At 33.9% G+C, this 18,780-nt stretch overlaps 1 protein-coding gene across 3 annotated transcripts in view; it reads right to left on the bottom strand.

Annotated features, from left to right (window-relative positions):
- The window catches only part of Dnah3 (dynein heavy chain 3, axonemal), a 567,072-nt gene that overhangs the window by 225,476 nt on the left and 322,816 nt on the right, over positions 1–18,780 (bottom strand). For all 3 annotated transcript variants that reach the window (XM_081731270.1, XM_081731268.1, XM_081731267.1), the window contains exons 35-38: positions 13,098–13,336; positions 11,411–11,594; positions 7,939–8,124; positions 1,021–1,247 (exon numbers count right to left, since the gene is read on the bottom strand). In XM_081731270.1, coding sequence (XP_081587396.1) covers positions 1,021–1,247; positions 7,939–8,124; positions 11,411–11,594; positions 13,098–13,336 — 836 coding nt within the window. The remainder of the gene's footprint in view (positions 1–1,020; positions 1,248–7,938; positions 8,125–11,410; positions 11,595–13,097; positions 13,337–18,780) is intronic.

Here is an 18,780-nt window from a genome sequence, read left to right on the forward strand (position 1 = left end):
GAAGGCAATTTTGATGGGCCACAAATTAGAAAGCTTCTGAGAGACTTTGGACAGACAATGAAATGTCATGGAGCTTGCTGCATGGATTTTAATGAGGGATGTCATGACAAAGTTTCTAGGAAATGTAAAGGTTGAACAATACGAAAAAATGACAAAATCGATGTTGGATTATATGAAAGAGTTGGGATATAGAATGAGCCTGAAATTGCAATTTCTTGTCTCATCTCGATCACTTTTCGAAAAATCTTGAGTCTGATAGTGAAAGGATAGGAGAGAGGTTTCATCAAGACATTAAGGAGGCAGAAAGACGATACCAGGGAAGATAGGATGCACCAAAGATGGCAAACTACTGTTGGTGTTTGAAAAGAGATGGCAAACATACAGCAGTAAGACGATGAGCACCGAAGCATCCATTCCAAAGAAACATCCATTCCAAAGATTGTTCACATTAAGGTGGGTACAATTTTCTTCTTTAATAGTATTTTCTGGTGTTGTTTTACATATAAATTATCAGCTTCGTGAATTGTTTGCTCACACTTTCTTGCTAGAATATAGAAATTATGAATTTCACGTATGTATATCAGCATCTACATGAACCAAGAGATCCTAGTTTGACCCAGGTACTGGCACTTATAAAATCGATGAAACTTCTGTTTATTTCGAATATTAAAAAAAAAAAAAAAAAAGTCATGGACTGTTTAAAAATATTTCTGTGTAAATATTTGCTAACTTATCTTCAATTTTGTCAGCGCTATTTATTATTATATGCAATATATCTCTTGTTTTGGTGTACCTATTGGGGGAAAATGTGACCATCACACCTCCTACCCATACTAGTTTTTGGTGAAAATATACTTACTTTTTGCAGACTGACCATCTGTTTAAATCTGTTACTTTTCACTGTATGTAATTGTACTCGCTACATTCAAATTTCGCTATGAAGGGCTTGAGCTATAAAGGTAGAAACACAATTTTAAAAAAGAAGACATATACAATATTTAAGCTAAAGAGAAATCCTACCTATCTTCCTTATCGATTAATCGATCGTAGAAGACCCTGTACGACTCGTGTATCCAGAGACGAATAAGCTTATCTGGTTCTTTCAAATGAGTGCTAGGAACAAGGAGTATTCCTCGTATCACTCGAGCAAGATCTCGAAGATTAAATACATAGTGAGACTTTGCTGGAGTTGGTAGAAATTCTTCAGTTGCTGAATAGTATATGAACTTCGTAGCATCAACCAGCATCTGAAAGAATAATAGTAAAAACAAATATCTGACAATTAGAGGCATAAAAATTGCTCTTATTTATTTACGCATATATTCTTTCGTCTCTTTTTACAGCGTGTCGTTACCTTTTTATATATTAAATACAAAGGTAGAAAGCAATCTTTTAATGTGGTTTTCCTCAAACTTACGTACCTAATTTACAAGCAATCGATGCTCTAAATAAATATTTTGTACGAATAATAAAAATATATAAACTAAACTTGCTTATATTCTTCAATCACTTCATTTCATTAAATTTCATCAAACGCTACTATAATTCCCCATAATTTTTAATTTAAAAAATAACTCAGTTAGTGGAACCCTTTTACTCTGTGACACTAGACTTATTACGAAACTTGAAGGATCATCTGCATTGCACAGTTCTTTAATGCCTCTTGTCCATTTTACAAAACCAAAGATACTAGCTTTTCTTCTACTATCTACATTTCTACACCTGAAAATAATCAAAATAAGTTTCGTAAAATGTAAATTAAATACTTGACCACATGAGATGGAATAAATTAGCTGAAACTAGATATTAATAAATCATTAACAATGAAGAAAACATATTCCAGAAAAGTAGACAAGAGATATTCTGTAATTTTGCGACTCACTTGTTTGAACTAGTTATACAAGTACATTCCTTTATCAAGTATTAGTTTAAAATACGTATCATAATTTATTGTTTCGACGAGATAAAAGATTCTTTATAGTACGAAATACACGGAAAAGTATTCTATAGGTACTTCCTTTAATCGTTTTATCACATAAATAAAGTAAGAAAATGAAAAATTAAAGAACATAGAAATAGCTTTGAAGTGTCCAGGTGGGAGTCATGTTTACTAGAGGCTCAAGTGACAGGTGTTATCAGGTGAAAGTGAGTGGAGCTTACTGGAGGAAGGAAAACTAACGGGACAGTTGGATCAACAAACATGCAGAAATGAAGGAATAATAAATGAAGACAAAACAATCCATAATATAGGGGAAAAGGAAAGAAAGAAAAACAAAGAAACCTCTAATTTCTTTTTATACATATTTCTCTTTCAGCCCGTTTTCCTTACATTATAGATATAGTAAATGAAAAGAAATGTTTATACAGTATAATACAGGGGAAAAGGACTCAAAAAAATAAAAGTTTTAATTTTTATGTATTACTTCTAATACTTATAACTTATTTACTCATTTATTTATTTATTTATTTTTGTTAATTTATATTACTTTCTACTTTTCAATCGGTTTTCCGTATATTATACAAATAATTAATGGCGAGGAATTTTATATAACACAGAAAAACACAATTGAAAAGTAGAAAATAGAACACTTCCCTTTTGCTTTATCATTTTTAATTCTTACTATTTTTTATTTTTCAGTCCGTTTTGATAAAAACTGTAGAAAAGAAAAATTAATATAAGGAGTTCCTTCGTGATTAAGCAGTTAGCACACGCGCCTGTGGTGTGGGAGAAACGGATTCGATTTCCGGCGAGAGCTCATGTGGTTCGGATTCCACGTTAATTAGTAGGTCCCGTCTCATATAGCCTCGGTGTTAAAAGGAACGTTAAACTCAAAATCAACTCAACTCAAAAATTAACACAGGAAAAAGGGATTGAAAGTAAAAAGAAGAAGCACTAATTTTATTTACTATTTATGTTTATATTTTTACGAATGTACATATCGTTCTTTTATATATTTAGTCCATTTTCTGTACTTTTACAAATCGTAAAACAGATACCTTTATATAATATAGATAAAAGGAACTGAGAATTAAAAAAGCAAAACTCTCCTTTTTATTATTAGTTTTAACACTTATTATTTTTGTTAATTTTTTAAAATTAATTTATATATTTTATTTGTTTTTCACACAATTATCTGCATATTATGTAACAGTAAAACAAAGGAAAACTTAACATAACAGAAAAAAAACAGATTGAAAAGTAAAAAAGGAACACAACCCATTCTTAATTTGTTATTGGCTATTTATTATTTTTAAAAGTTCTTTGTTAATTTATATCCCTTTATTTTTCAGTCCGCTTTTTCCCTATATTATACAAATAGCAAATAGAAAAAAACTTAGATAACACAGGAAAAGTAATTGAAAATTAAAAGCAGAAAAATACCCATTTACATTTAACTATTTTTAATCTTATTATATTTTATTTTTTAAAATTAATATATATATATATATATTCCAGTTCGTTTTCCTTATATTGTACAAATAGTAAAAAAAAGAAAGGTTAATACAATTAGGGAATTAAAGATTGAAAATTAAACAAGAGAAACCCTATGTCCATTTATTATTTTTAATTATTATTTATTTATTTATTATGTTTTTAATTAATTTACACATTTTTTTAATATTTCAGCCCTCCCTACATTACACAAATCGTGAATGAAGATAAAGAATTACATAATACCGAGAAAAAGAATAGAAAAGTAAAAATTAAAGACTCCCATTTTTAATTTATTATTTTATTATTACTTATATATTGTTTTTAAATATCTTTATTAACTTATATATTTATATTTTCCCGTCCATTTTCCTCATATTATATAAATAGTAAATGAAAAGAAATATTTATATAATACAGAAAAAGAGATTGAAAAGTAAAAAACAGAAAAAAAAATAATTTGCATTTAGCCCTAACTATTTTTAATTCTTATTATAATTCATTTTTTAAAATTATTTTATTTATATATATCGGTTTTCTTTATTTGTACTATACAAACAGCAAATGAAGAGAGAAATTTATTTAATGCAGGAGAAGGAATTGAAAGATAGCAAAGAAAACTAACCATTTTATTTGTTTATTGTTTATTTATTTTGTTAACTTTCTATTTGTCAGTCTGCATTCCAAATATTGTAGAAATAGTAAAAAGAGAGAAACTTCCATTTTCATTTGCTATTTTAAATTCTTTTTATTTACTAGTGTCAATTACCCGCTTCTCTGGATTAAAATAAGAAAAATTAGTAATATGTTTCATTATTCATTCATATTTTACTAATTTTGAAGCGCTCTCAAATCGATAGAAAAAAATTAATAAACAATCTATACAAATAAAAATTGAATATTACTATTGACTGAATTTGGATTTAAAGGACATCGGAAATCACTGTTCATCTCAGCAACTCCAAACACTATGGATTATACATTAATATAGGTCATTTTCGATCATTTTTATATATACCTAAGTTGCACCGTCAAAGTGAAATGATAAAAACCATCCTAGACCCGAACCTCATCTATGTTGAAAATTTGATCGAGATCGGTTGGGTAGTTCAAGAGTTATTAAATCACAAACATAGTTATTTTCATTTTTATATATAGATAGATTATTTCCTAAATCAATTTACGTATTTTTATAATGCAGTCCTAAGCCTACATTATGCAAATCACGAATGAGGAGGAAAAATATACAATACAGATGAAGAAAGATAAAAAAAAGTAAAAAAGACAACTCTTATTTTTATTTACTATTTTTAATTTTTATTATTTATTCATTATTTTTATTAATGTTTTATTACTTTACCTATTTTTTAAATTTTCAATCCATTTTCCCAATATTATAGAAACAAAACAAGTAATATAATACCGAAATTACGAATTGAAAAGTAGAAAAAGAATGATCCTTATTACGAATAGTATGTCGGTCACTGTTACGGGAAATTAAACAATGACAGATACTGTGGTAGTGAAGATTGCGAGCAGTGATAATAGTCACAATAGATGTAAAATATAACGCTTCATACTCACCCCTACAAATCATGAAATATTAGCACTTTCGAGGATCACGGCCATCGTCCTCAGCTGAACTGAGTTTGAAAAAAGGTTAAAAAGGTGAAAGGATAAGATTGTTATTTGAAGTAAATAAACCACTTCATGTCCGAGAATATTATGGCGAATGAAGTTATGTTAAACAATATGAAGAATAGTCAGTGTTCACTGTTATTGTTTATCTTTCTTTCCAACCAACGACAGTGTGTACTGAAAAAGTCACTCCATATTGGATTAATTTTCCTTTGTCCAGATTGAGCTCAGGCTTAAATTTATGAATGTAAAAAGACATCATAATTTTACGTTCAGTCGTAGTTTCTGCTCTTTCCATTATGCACACATTAACAATATCATTTTTATTTTCCTTACGGTACAATAAAAGTTCGGATAATTGCTGAGTGGTGAAAGTCCTAGTAGCACGAATATGTTCAGGTATTTTGGTACAAATGTTCCTATTGGTCTGACCCATACACAGTTTATCAAAGGCAAGTGGCATTGTAAACCCCACAAAATGGTGGAGAATAGGTGAAGTGAGATTTGTAGTTAGTTAGGTATTTCGCAACTAATCTTGAGGAAACTTCTGAAGCAATAATACTAGATTTTTCTAATATTTTATCTTTGCAGAAACACGGGAGTCAAAGGGATGGCAATCTATTTCTCCGTGGTAATCCTGATTGGTTGTTGAGTGCAAGGCTTATAAATTTATTACTGAACCTGTTTGTATTATTTGAAAATAAAAGGTTCTGAAAACCATTCTCTTGTCCTGTTTTTAGGAAGTACTGTATTTTCTAATTACGGTTTTCGAGGTCTGAGAATAAAACGCCTCTTCTAAAAAAACTTTCCACATAATCGTTTCCTGAAGTCGATAGTGTGACGATTCAAAGTTAATATATATTTGATCTCGGCACAAGGTCTGCGGTATACTGAGGTGACAAATTTATTTTCATGTCTTTTTATAGTGAATCCAGGAAATTGAGCATATCATTTTTTTCGTGTTTCATGATGAACGTAATTCCAGGGTGTATCCGGTTGAACTCATCGAACACGTTTTGTAAATCAACGTCGCTCTTGTATAAAATTAGTGCGATAAACGTTAATAATTTTATTAATTTACATATCTGCATAGCGAAAATACCTAATGTGGGGAAATTTATGCAGAATACAAAGTTCAAACAAAAACAATATATAGCCATTTCAAACACGATCTGCGTCTGAATGATAGGTGCTGCTGTGGTCACCGGCACTCTGTGAGGTATACAACCTGGTCAATCGAATAGATGGGTCAGTTACAGTTCAGCGACCGGTCCGTGCAGGTTATCCTGAATCATGTCTGAGCTGAAAGAGTTTCAAAGGGGATGAATTGTGGGTGCGCGTATGGTGGGAGTTTCTGTGACGAAAGTAGCGGAAATGTTTGGTGTATCAAGAGGCACAGTCTCGAAGATCATGACTGTCTACGAGTGTTCCGGAAAGACAGCATCAGCGAAGTACCAGCGTGGACGCAAGTATGTGTTGTGTGACAGAGACGGATGCATATTGGGTAGAATTATGTCCAAGCACATCACCACGGCGCCAGAAGTCACAGGTGAGCTGAATACAGCGCTTACAAACCCTGTTTATGTCAAAACAGTCAGAAGAGAACTCCACAAGCAGGGCATTATGGCAGATCTACAATTTCCAAACCACTCGTAACTGTTGACCATACAGCTATAAGGAGATAATGGTGCAACGCCCATACAAACTGGACAATGGAGCAGTAGAAGACAGTCACCTGTTCGAATAAGTCTTCCTTTACATTATTTCCAACTGCTGGCCAAGTTTACGTATGGAGAACGCCAACACAAGCGCACGATACAGACTGTCTGTTACCAAGAGTACAGCATGGCGGTGGTTCAGTGATGGTTTGAGCAGCCATATCCTGGTATTATGCCGGGCCATCATCACTCTGCATGGACATATCATTGCCAAGGATTACATAACCAGCTGCATCAAATGGTGCAAACTTTGTTCCCAGATGGTAATGCCATGTTTGAAGATGATAGAGCCCCTGTTCATACAGCTCATATCCTTCAGGACTAGTTTGATGAGCACGAAAATGAAATGTCTGATCTGCCATGACCGTTGTCTCTACAACAACTTGCAGCTGCTTTGGAGAAAGCGGAAGAATGGTACATCCCTTTGATAACTATATGCGATCTGTATTTCTCCATTTCCCGGGCCGTTCTGCATGCTGAAGGTGGTTCTACTCTCTATTAATAAAGGTAATGTGCAATTTTTCACGTGTTTCCATGTTTTTGTCCAACCCTTGTATATATATATATATATATAAAATTTGGTAGTTAATACTGCATGTTTTTCATATACAATACACAAGAGAAACAAAAAATTCATTCCAGCAGAGTAAAAACTTGCAGCTGCGGTAAATTGACAAAGAAGATATAATTTCCAGCACCATTAAAATTAGTTTTTAACGGATTTCTTGAAACCTATGCATAAAAATGCATCCTCAAGCATTCCATTTGGTCATGCTCAATATGCTCATTATATATGTTTCCTTCAGAATAAGAATATTTGTGACATTGCGCATCGAAGTTTCGGCTGCCCTTAGTGATATTTCAGCGAACCTATACAACATATCTCAATTAAAAATAGAAAAAGATGCAAAAATAGCTATACAAAGAACGAACAAACATAAGTCATAATATACATCTTTTAATGCTGTAATTAAATACGGAATATTATATTTCAATTACTTAAAAAATACATGGAAAATACAAGAAAACAATATGTATACCAATTACATGCATTAAGTTAAATTACATGTTTGAAATAAAGAACTGTTCAAGCATATATTTATAATTATTATTTAAAAAAATTAAAGAAAATAAGTAGTGATTCCTTACCCTACTATACCTTGCAATGTCTTGCTCAAACCCTTTGCTAAAATGCCAATCAAGAATTGGAACGAATATTCTACTTAATGTAACATCTCCAAAGCTGTCAATACCGTATACGAAGAAATGGCGCGTAAAGCGACTTGTGACGTCATTTCTTCCACCTCCAGGGGGAAGCATAGCGGATAGAATTTGCTGGAAGAAAAAACTTCTTTTAATACAACACAAAATTTACAAGGAGTATATATGAAGGGTACGGGGAAAAAACAAGGAATGTCCATGTATGTGCTTTTTCGGGTGCTTTGTCCTATCTGTTGGTGACTCTTGGCACTATTTGACCGTCTATGCCATGCATCCGTAGATGAAGAAATGTTCATGTAAAAAGTGGCAAAAGATTTTATAACCCTATTCTGTGTACGCAGTTTTCAATATTAAAACGCCGTTTTCTCGAAAATGCAGTTTTGTGACATTCCTTGTTTTTTCCCCTTACCCTTCATATGTCAATAGTAGAGGTCACCATAAGAAAAAAGAGAAAACAGCAATCTGCTAGTCAACAATATATTTTTCTGCATATACAGTACATAAATAACATTTTATTTCAGCAAAATAAAAATTACCAATTATTGTTGGAACGAATGATATACCTTTTAGCGCCACAAACGGCCGTTTTTTTCAATTTTCTCGGAAACTACTCATGAGAATTTACACCCAAGCATGTTATTTTGTGCAGCTTAATTGATCTATTGACTGATGTTATGTCTCAACTTTAGAAATCTGAGTGAAACAGAAATTAAAATTTAAGAATTAATGATATTTTGAGGGCTATATCTCATTAACTATACAGCGTACTGTTTAGCTGTATATTGTAAGCTTATTAAGAAGCGTATTGTCTTTCTAGTGCCATAATAAAGATCCTAAGAACCTGACTTACTAAAAATAATACAAAAATTTTACATTTTTCTTTTGCTTGTTTTTCATTAATGAAAGGAGATAATGAAATACAGCTTACCACAATCATAGATAATGTTATTCTACGGCAGAAAATATGAACCTGAAGAATTTTCAGTTATAGTGTTGCCTGAATAACATTTCCCCCAAAATCTAAGTTAAGGCAGCGACTAGAGGAACAAACTCAACTGCATTTGATTACGTATCATGTTTTGGTATCCTGTGAACTACTTTTAGATAACCTTATTACATAATTTTAATACCTGTATGTTAAAACTATTTTGTTTATTACAAACTAAAGACAACTATTAATTAAAAATGTAGTCCACGGGATACCAAAACAACGTGATAAGTAATCAAATGTAGTTGAGTTCATTTCTATAGTCACTGTTTTAACTTAGATTTTGGGGAAAATGTTATTCTGGCAACACTGTAATTTCTATGGATGGCAACACTGAAAACTCTTCATGTTCATATTTCCTGTTGTAGAATAACAATATCTATCATTGCGGTAAGTTGCATTTCATTATCTCCTTTCATTTATGAAAAACAAGCAAAAGAAAAATGGTAAATTTTGTATTATTTTTAGTATGTCAGACTCTTAATGAAGGTGTAATTCAGTATCAGTTGAACCTCAGTAAGTGCCATAGTTCTTGTACAGCATCAAATTTTAGATTTACAAATTGCTTTCCCTCTATTTTTCTGAAAATCATGCATGACTCACGCATATCATTTAGTTCGATAGATATATATCAATGAATAAATCTTATTGATTGTATCATCTTTGAGCAATTTTTTCCCCACTAAATTATAATAATATTGTACAATTTATCAATATTGAACTGAATATTTTACTAATATATCTTGAATAAGTACTTTTTCAGTTTTGTGTTCCATGGTTATGCCAGCTAGGCTAAAGGAGACGGCGATGGTGAAAAATGAATGACATGATGGAATGAAAAAAATAAAATAAAACACTCTTGCGCACGATAAGTAAAAAACTTTTTTTCTATTATTATACATAATTTGCGTAAACAATATGAAAACTTTAACGTATTATAGCACTATAGGCTTTTTAAAGACGCATGTCTAGAAGAACAATATAGCGTATATAAAATGTAGTTGACTCAAAAATGATAATCTGAATTTACAGCACTTCTGCTCTGCTTAAGATTTTCATACTTTCAAAGTAAATTTGCAATCTGTTAAATAAATTTTATTAAAATAATATGAAGACAAAAATGGGATAGGCCAAAAATATATTCGCACTAGGTACATGAGAATAAAATGTATACTGTACTCAGATAATGATAAAATATGTGTAATAACTAAAGGAGAAATAGCAAGAATATTTGGTATTATCCATTCTACAAATAGCTGTAAACATAGCATTTTTACAATAAAAGTGAAGCGAAATTAATTTTAAAAATGTATAATAGCAAAACAGAAGGTAAATTTCAAGATTACGAATTTGGCTTCCTACTATATGTTTATTCTCTCTTAGTTTTGATGAATATTTTTTCATATCTCTATATACTATCACAGATATAGTTAAGCCAGATAATCATACAATATCTAGTTTTTTCTTGGTCTTTTCATTTTAATCACAACTTTTCTCTTTAATTTCGTGTACCTTTTGATTTATAAATATGAAATGTTTATCTTTAATAGTAATAAAATGATGTATGTGTGTCTGTGATAAGCTTTTCGCATAGAAAGGAGCTTTCAAATTTGGTACGTACACAGATCTTCATTAGAATTGCATAAGAAGCCGTTCTGTTCTAGTGGATGGGAGGAGGGGGATTCGGGAGGTCGAAAGTAATGCACGTTTCTTCTTTGGTTATTGCTAAGAATTCCTTTTCTGTACGCAGATTTTTTTTTCATATTTTTGTTATGCGGGCTTACATAACAGCAAAGGATACATCCACGGGGAAATCGACTAGTTGTGGAAACCTTTTTCCCCCCTCTCTTTTTATCCAAATTCTCAACTAAGACTCGACAACGACAGGTGCTTACAGCTAATTGCTCTTAAAAGTTTTCATGTATGGATGTCTCCGATACATATACATTAATTCATAGCAGAACATGGGCTGCGAAGAACATTGGTAAGTAAATAAAAAAAGGTCAAATTTTCAATACGAATATTACACTTTGGGTGAATTACTTATTTATTTTTAAACCCTGTTTGGTTTATGTTCGTAAATTAAACTATCGTAACAGAAAATATGTAAATTTATAAAATAGCATAAAGTGTTAGCAGGGATTAATTATTCGCACTGGTTCAAAAATTACTTTGGTACACCTTAGGAAATAGTAATTATATGATATATATCAACTGAGTTTTAAGAAAGGAACATAATATACAGAACTCTAGCGGGAAAGAAACAAGAATATTCTTAAGAGTAATCTATTTTTACTTTCAGTTTAATACTATGTCTATCATCGACCAAAACTTTACTAAATTTCTCATTTTCTAACTTACAGTACAGATAAATTAAGACCATTAGAAATATATGTTCAAGTATTAACTTACGATATCAACCAATTCTATTTTGCTTGTATCCTTTCTATCGTACCAATGGCCATGATCAACAAATTGTCGCAAGAGTTCAATTGGAGGCTGAGCCCCATATATCTCCTTCTGCGGCATGCTTAAATCGTCAACAAACAGTAGACATTTTTTACCCATTGATGGTCCATACACACCTTTTCTCCGCCTTAAAAAACAATATGTAACAATATAGTTTCTAAAGTTTTACAGAAAACTTCTTAGATTAACTTTTTAACTTGCCTTATAAAAGTTCCTCAAATCAAAGGAGTAAATATTGCTATATTTCTAATTAAAAAATTTCACCAAGAATAATATTTAAAATATGAACAAGTCAAAATGAAATACACTGAGAAATAGAGTTTTCAAAAACGAAATGATATAACACTTCTATATTCTGTTGCAAACTCCTCATGTTAAAATTAGTAACTGGTGGAGCCCTATTTGGCATCACATAAAGTTTCAACCCTACACATATCCTGTGACAAGTGGTACCATTTGTCACAGAGCAAATACTGTGTGCATGGGTTTTCTCGCGGTTCTCCCTTATTTCCCACTTTTTTCATTACACTCATTTTCCATCATCATCGTCTCCTTTAGCTCACACGGCATAATCGTGGGGCATAAAACTCAAAGATTTCATTTCATTTCATTTGTCACAGAGTGTCTCAAGCAACTGTTATTTTTTTGCGAATCTGTTTGGTCACTTGCGCATTTTGGTTACAGAAGATGCAACATGTTTTTTTATTGCAATCATGTCCACGATTGTGCAGACTACTGCCGAGTTGAGCTCCATTTTGCCTCTTCCAGTTCACCACAGATGATGGAAGTGTGCTGAATCGAGATTTGTCGATCGCTTCCACACCCACTGTCTACCACAGTCCGAGAATTGGTAAAATTAGATTTAATCAGAGGACGCAACGCGGTTTCAAACCAACTGTGCCTCCTGCCATTTGTGGTTATGTAAACAGATGCTTCTTTGCAGTGGTCAAAACTACACAAATGGTGATAGATAGTTCGTGCTGATTTCTCAATTTTATTGGCAAATTTGGATGGCTAGGTCCTTGCACTAAGGACGACTACACATTTGAGGCATGTAATTGGTCCTGATCTCTACCTGACTTTGAATCTACGCATGTCATTCCGTCCCGTTTGAAACGTACCATGATTAGCCCTCTTAGCAATTGCTAACTGTATACGTAACAGAGCACTAATAATGCGTTGACTTTTATTGCATTCCTAATAACCAATTATGTGACCTCGAGTAAACTCTATCAGCTTCTCTCAGCCACGTCTGCATTATGGTGCTACTTAACGTACTTCACGCTCACACTTTCAATTACATCATACTCATCGGTCCGTATTTTCACAAAATTGTACTATTCTGCGCACGTCAGGGTAGTGTAGGTGACTTTTGTTTTATTCTACCTTCTTTTTCAATTTCATAGTTTGGTAGTTCATGAAGAACAAACAACTTATATAACCTGAAACAAATTAAGCTTTTAACTTCATTATTACATATATATTTTATGGTTTGGAGGCAGAATTTGCCAAGAACACATCAATTAGGCATATTCCGCATCTACAATAACACAGCTCCCTCTTTCTTAACTACAATTTTGCTAACAAGTTCAGTTTTTTAGGGTCAGAAAATAAAGATAATTATGCTTACCTGTCAAGCTTTGACATAATTATATCTTGTGTCTGATTAGCGGATGTTCGAGCGGAGAAATTCAGAACATTAGGAAGATATTTGTCCTTGGATAAATTCATCAAGTAATTTAATGTGATTGCTGATTTGCCTGTTCCTGTTGGACCCACAAATAGAATTGGAATCTCATTTTCCAGTAACAGTTTAAGAAAATACGATTGGCACATTGAGTCTACTGTAGTAATGATTATTTCACTAACCTGAAAAAAAAGCGTAGCTACTTAGTTGTATCATAAACACATTTTTTCTTTTAATTTCAAAAAATTCTGATAATTTAAGATCAATATTCCCAGAAGAGCAAAACGAATGGGAGTAAATAAACACGGAAGAAAATTTGCTAATGTTTATCTAGGAAACAATAACGTAATTACAGATTAAAATGTGCTAAGAACGGGGTTAGCCAAATATAGCACTATAACATATAAAATTATAAAATATAATGTAAAACAAAATAAAATAAAAATACTAAAATAGCTCTAATTATCAGGATTACGTTTGTATAATGTTAAAAGGTAAATAAATCTTATATATAAAAGAGAACGTACAAAATCCTTTGTTCCCTCATCACGCTAATACGGCTGAACCAATTTCTTTTATTTTTGGGGGGTTATTAGGATTTGGACCCTAGATGGTTTTTATCATATCACTTTAATTTTTAATTACCAGTGTCTTGAGATAATTGACCATTCAAGTGTCCATAACGTACAAATCCTTTGTTAGTTATTCATCATAGGTAAAAATAAACGTATTTATATGCAACCCGCATGACCGTGTTACTCGGCGGGTTAACATAAATGACAGGCGATATAATGTTAACATTTACTGCAATCTAATATGGTTTTTATCATATCACTTGAAAGCGAAAAAGTAAAAATTATCTAAGTAACAAAGTTTATTGCGTTCCGGGGTGACCGCAGCGAAGCGGGGCGGGTTAACATAAATGACAGGCGATATAATGTTAACATTTACTGCAATCTTCTATGGTTTTTATCATATCACTTGAAAGCGAAAAAGTAACAAAGTTTATTGCGTTCCGGGGTGACCGCAGCGAAGCGGGGTGAACGCTGCTAGTTAAGTATAAAGAGAATCATGTACCAATGTTTGGTTATAACAGGCTAAAACTCAATCTATACTAATATATAAAATAACGTGTGTGTGTGTGTGTTGCCTGTTACTCTGTATGGTTGCGAAAAATGGCAGCGTACTCTGAGGGAAGAACGTAGACTGAAAGTATTTGAGAACAAGATCCTGAGACGAATATTTGGACCCAAGAGGAACGGGAATGGGAAATGGCGGAAACTTTATAACAAGGAATTAACATTGTAGGGTTATCAAATCTAGGAGGCTCAGGTGGACAGGCTATGTAGAGAATGGAAGAAAATAGGAATGCTTTTGAAATTTTAACTGAAAGTCTAACCGGAAAACAACCATTAGGAAGACCTATGCGCAGATGGGAGGACAATATTACGATGGATCTCGCAGAAATAAGAATACAAAGTAGAAATTGGATCCAGTTGGCTAAGACAAAAGTCAATGGAGAGCTTTTGTGAACGCTCTGTTGAACCTCCGGGTTCCATAGGCCGTAGAGTTACAGTTAGTTACCGTGTGTGTGTGTCTGTCATCAAATTTTAACATAGAAAGAAGGCACCTAAAGCCATCAAATTTTGAACAAAGATAGAGTTTCATCAGATCTAATCGTATATCTTTTCTTTTTCATTTTCAACTTGAGGGAGGATTAGGGAGTCAAAAGATTACAGGGTTTGTCCGGAAAGTAATAGGACTGAGTCGATTAAAAAAAAAATATTAAGCCAATCGTTACAATTCTTTAAAAACTTTCAAAATAGGCTCCTTCTGCGTCGATGCAGCGCTGCCAGCGCGATTTCCAAGCATTGAAGGCGTCACGGAAGTCATTCTCCGGAATAGCCTTGAGAGCCGCGGTGCAAGCTGCTTGGATCCCCTCTGTCGTCTCAAAATGCTTGTCTTTCATCGGGCGTTTCAGGCGAGGAAACAAAAAGAAGTCCGGGGGGGGCACATCTGGGCTGTAGAGCGGCTGCGGAAGCGTTGGGATGCCGGCCTTGGTTAGGTAGCTGTTCACAAGAAAGGCGGTGTGAGCCGGGGCGTTGTCGTGGTGCAGCTTCCAGTTGGCTCCGATGTCTGGTCGGACCCGATTGACCCTTCGTTTGAGTCTCTTGAGCACTTCCACGTAAAACTTGGCGTTGACGGTTTGTCCAGGAGGAACAAATTCATGGTGGACGATGCCTTTGATGTCAAAAAAGACAATGAGCATCGTTTTCACTTTGGATTTCCTCATTCTTCCCTTTATGGGCGAGGAGACGCCGGCGTGTGCCACTCGGAATATTGCCTCTTTGTCTCAGGATCATACTCAAAGATCCATGATTCGTCACCTGTGATTACGTTATTCAAAAATTGGGGGTCACTTTCACACATGTTCAAATTTTCTTGGCACAATTCCAATCGCCGCAATTTCTGGTCGACAGTGAGCATTTTGGGACAATCTTCGCGCACACCTTGCGCATGTTCAAATGCTCCGTCACAATTTCATGAACCACAGTTTTTGGTAAATTTAACATCTGGGCAATTAAACGAATACTTAGTCGACGGTCTGAGTTCAAAACTTCGCGCACACGAGTTACATTGTCGGTGTTTGTCGAAGTCGAAGGTCTTCCAGCACGGTCTTCATCGGCGACCTCTTCCCGGCCCTCCGAAAAGGCCTTGTGCCACCGAAACACACCACTTCTTGCTAAAGCATCATCTGGGTAAGCCTGCTTGATCATATCAAACGTCTCTGTCGCAGATTTACCGAGTTAAATACAAAATTTAATTGCGTACCTCTGCTCTAACGAACGCTGCATTTTCGGCTTGCACCACTCACAGAAACACGTCGCGCGAAAAAGCCTGTCCTGACTCTCCGTGTGCTCGGAGACAACTGACCAGCCGCTCGTTCGTTAGCTAGGAACGTCCTCTACCGGATCCAGTCGGTGCGCGCACGCTCCGAAGTACAGTCATGGCGGAATAAAATCAGTCCTATTACTTCCCGGACAAACCCTGTAAGTACGAATACCCGTACAGTAAACTACTTCCCTGTGAAGTAAACTCAATAGCATCTCCTGTCATCCGTGTTCCATACTTTTCAGATCTTTGCATTCTTTTGCGTTAGCCATATTCTTCCCTCGCAAAGAACAGACATGTCAGCTGGCAACCCAGAGTCAATAGCGGAAAAGTCAAAAACAATGTTTGTCGTTATGCTTCAGGCATTTGTATACTTTCAAAGATTTGGATAAACATTATCCTCCAGGTGAGAAGAACAGGCACTTCTGCCAGTAAATAATAATAAAAGTTTACCATAGACTTTTCTTCATCATTCGTATTTAATTTAGATCATGTGGCACCCAAACGGTGAATTTCTTCTTCTTTTTCTTCTTTTCCTAGCCAGCTTGTTTGGCAATGAATATTTAGATCATTGGCGATGTTATGATTCTTTACATGCAAGTCTCGCTCGACTTTTTGCTATCATCCACTTTTGCAGCGATTTCTCGCCCACTGCGAGAAGCATTTTGAGCATCGAAATTTCCAGAACTGAACCATATTTTGGCTGTTGCTTTTGATAAATTACCTTAATCATAGAGAGCATAAATTTCTTCACGGGCTTACGCAGCATTTACACCTTGATTGAATTAAAATTAGAAAATATAATTCAATTTTTGGGGGAAAGTTCACTCATCTTCACGACGCAATATCATAGTCTGATTATAAAATTTCACAACTTTTTGCACATTTACTAGCTATAAGCTGAGAATACACTCGGTTTCCCATGACGTAAAATATACGATTCTTTACAATTAATTTCTATATCGTTTAGAATAATGCACGAAGATGGCAGCCTATTACAAATATTATACACATATATTTATGTAAAGAACACTAACAAGTAAATATTCTTACCCAATAACCCCGGATCTAAACATAGTATACATGTTCGCAAAGTACTAACCGAGGTGAATAAAACTACGAAATCTGAGCGCCAAAAATCAAAGGATATAGGAATTAGAAGGGTCTAAAACTAACGCTGTAATTAATGGAAAATATTATTTGCATGTTGGTTTCAAACTTATATAAGCCTTCTTCACTGGTCTAGTGGATAGAACGTCTTTGGTGCACGTAGTCCCGGGTTCGATTCCAGATGGAAGAGCATAAAAACTTTATTCACTTACATTAATCATCCGTCTCTAGCTTAAAGGGCATAACAATGTGACCTTTAACTACTTTTTTTTTTCGCAATAAAATATTTCTAAGTGTTCGAAATACTCAAAATACTGGATAAGTAGTTTATTTGATCCATATTGCTTTCTGTTCAAGAATATACATAAGAGACAAAAAAAAAGTTTAAAGCGATACGATTATGCCCTTTACGCTAAAGGAGACGGATTAATAATGAAAGAAAATGATTGTGATTTTTTTTTTGTGTCCTCCGACCGGGCATTGAACCCGAGAGCACGTGTACATTAAAGACAAAAGGAGAAGGATTTATGATTTGGTGTCAAAATTTTAACATTATATCCCCCTGGAGTAGAAAATCGAAAGAAAACTGGCTTGGTATGCGATCGGATCTGGTGAAAATCAAAGTGTGCGTATAAAATTTGGTGGCTATAGGTGACTTATTTTTATGCGAAAATCTGATGACAGACACATACACAGTTCTTTTGTATATTAGTATAGATTAGATTTACCATAATTGTTTGTGAATAATACTTAATACAGTACAATGCAACGTTACTTTATGTGTATGGGTGTGTGCTTGTATTCTACTGGAGATGTGTGCATTACTTTAGTGGAAGAAAAGTCACTGTTAGAAAATTTAGAACACTCACCTTGAAACTTGGCAGCTATAGGCGTTAATTTTTGTTATTATTATTATAATAAATTACAAAATTTCTTCCGTCCTTAGACTCTAAAATACTTATAGCACTAGTTGAGGAGAGTCAAAATGCCACTATTCACGACGGTCAAGCGCGGGTTATAACTAACGTATTACATTGAAATTTGGTAAATATGCTAATGAGACCATGCAGAAGTGAGTTACGCTGGATAAAATTTTAGTTCTACTTTCCTCCGAAGGCGAAAATGTGTCGCTCTACAGGTGATAAGCACGTGGAAATGGTCCTCAATGTATGGACAAGACGATAATCTAGTCGAAGTGGTCAAACATGTGAGATCAATGTAATGCAAGCAAGGTGAAGGGCAGGTGATTGTAACAAATGGTGCAAAGGGAACAACTTTAGGAACAATGTAAGGGTAACGAAAAGTGAAACTTTATTTCCATTTAATGGTAACAATAAGTGCCATGAGAATAACTTTATTAATATTTGCGGTTGCATTGACCAATTTACATATAGTCACCAGACACATTGACCACATGTTGCATCCGCAAAATGCTGTGCCCAACAGTTGCTCGCAATACTTCCGCGGAACTTATAACACGATACTTATGGATTAAAATATTTTTATACAACCCTCGTATATATAGAGAAATTTCTTAGAAGCAGCGTTTTGCCACACGTGATTCTCAGGAAAGCAGAACTGCGAAATTTTTCTCTTCAAGAGTGCTTCTGTGTGTGTGACGCCC

Source organism: Thermobia domestica, chromosome 11, assembly GCF_964235325.1.
Source record: "Thermobia domestica chromosome 11, izTheDome1.hap1.1, whole genome shotgun sequence".
NCBI lineage: Eukaryota > Metazoa > Arthropoda > Insecta > Zygentoma > Lepismatidae > Thermobia > Thermobia domestica.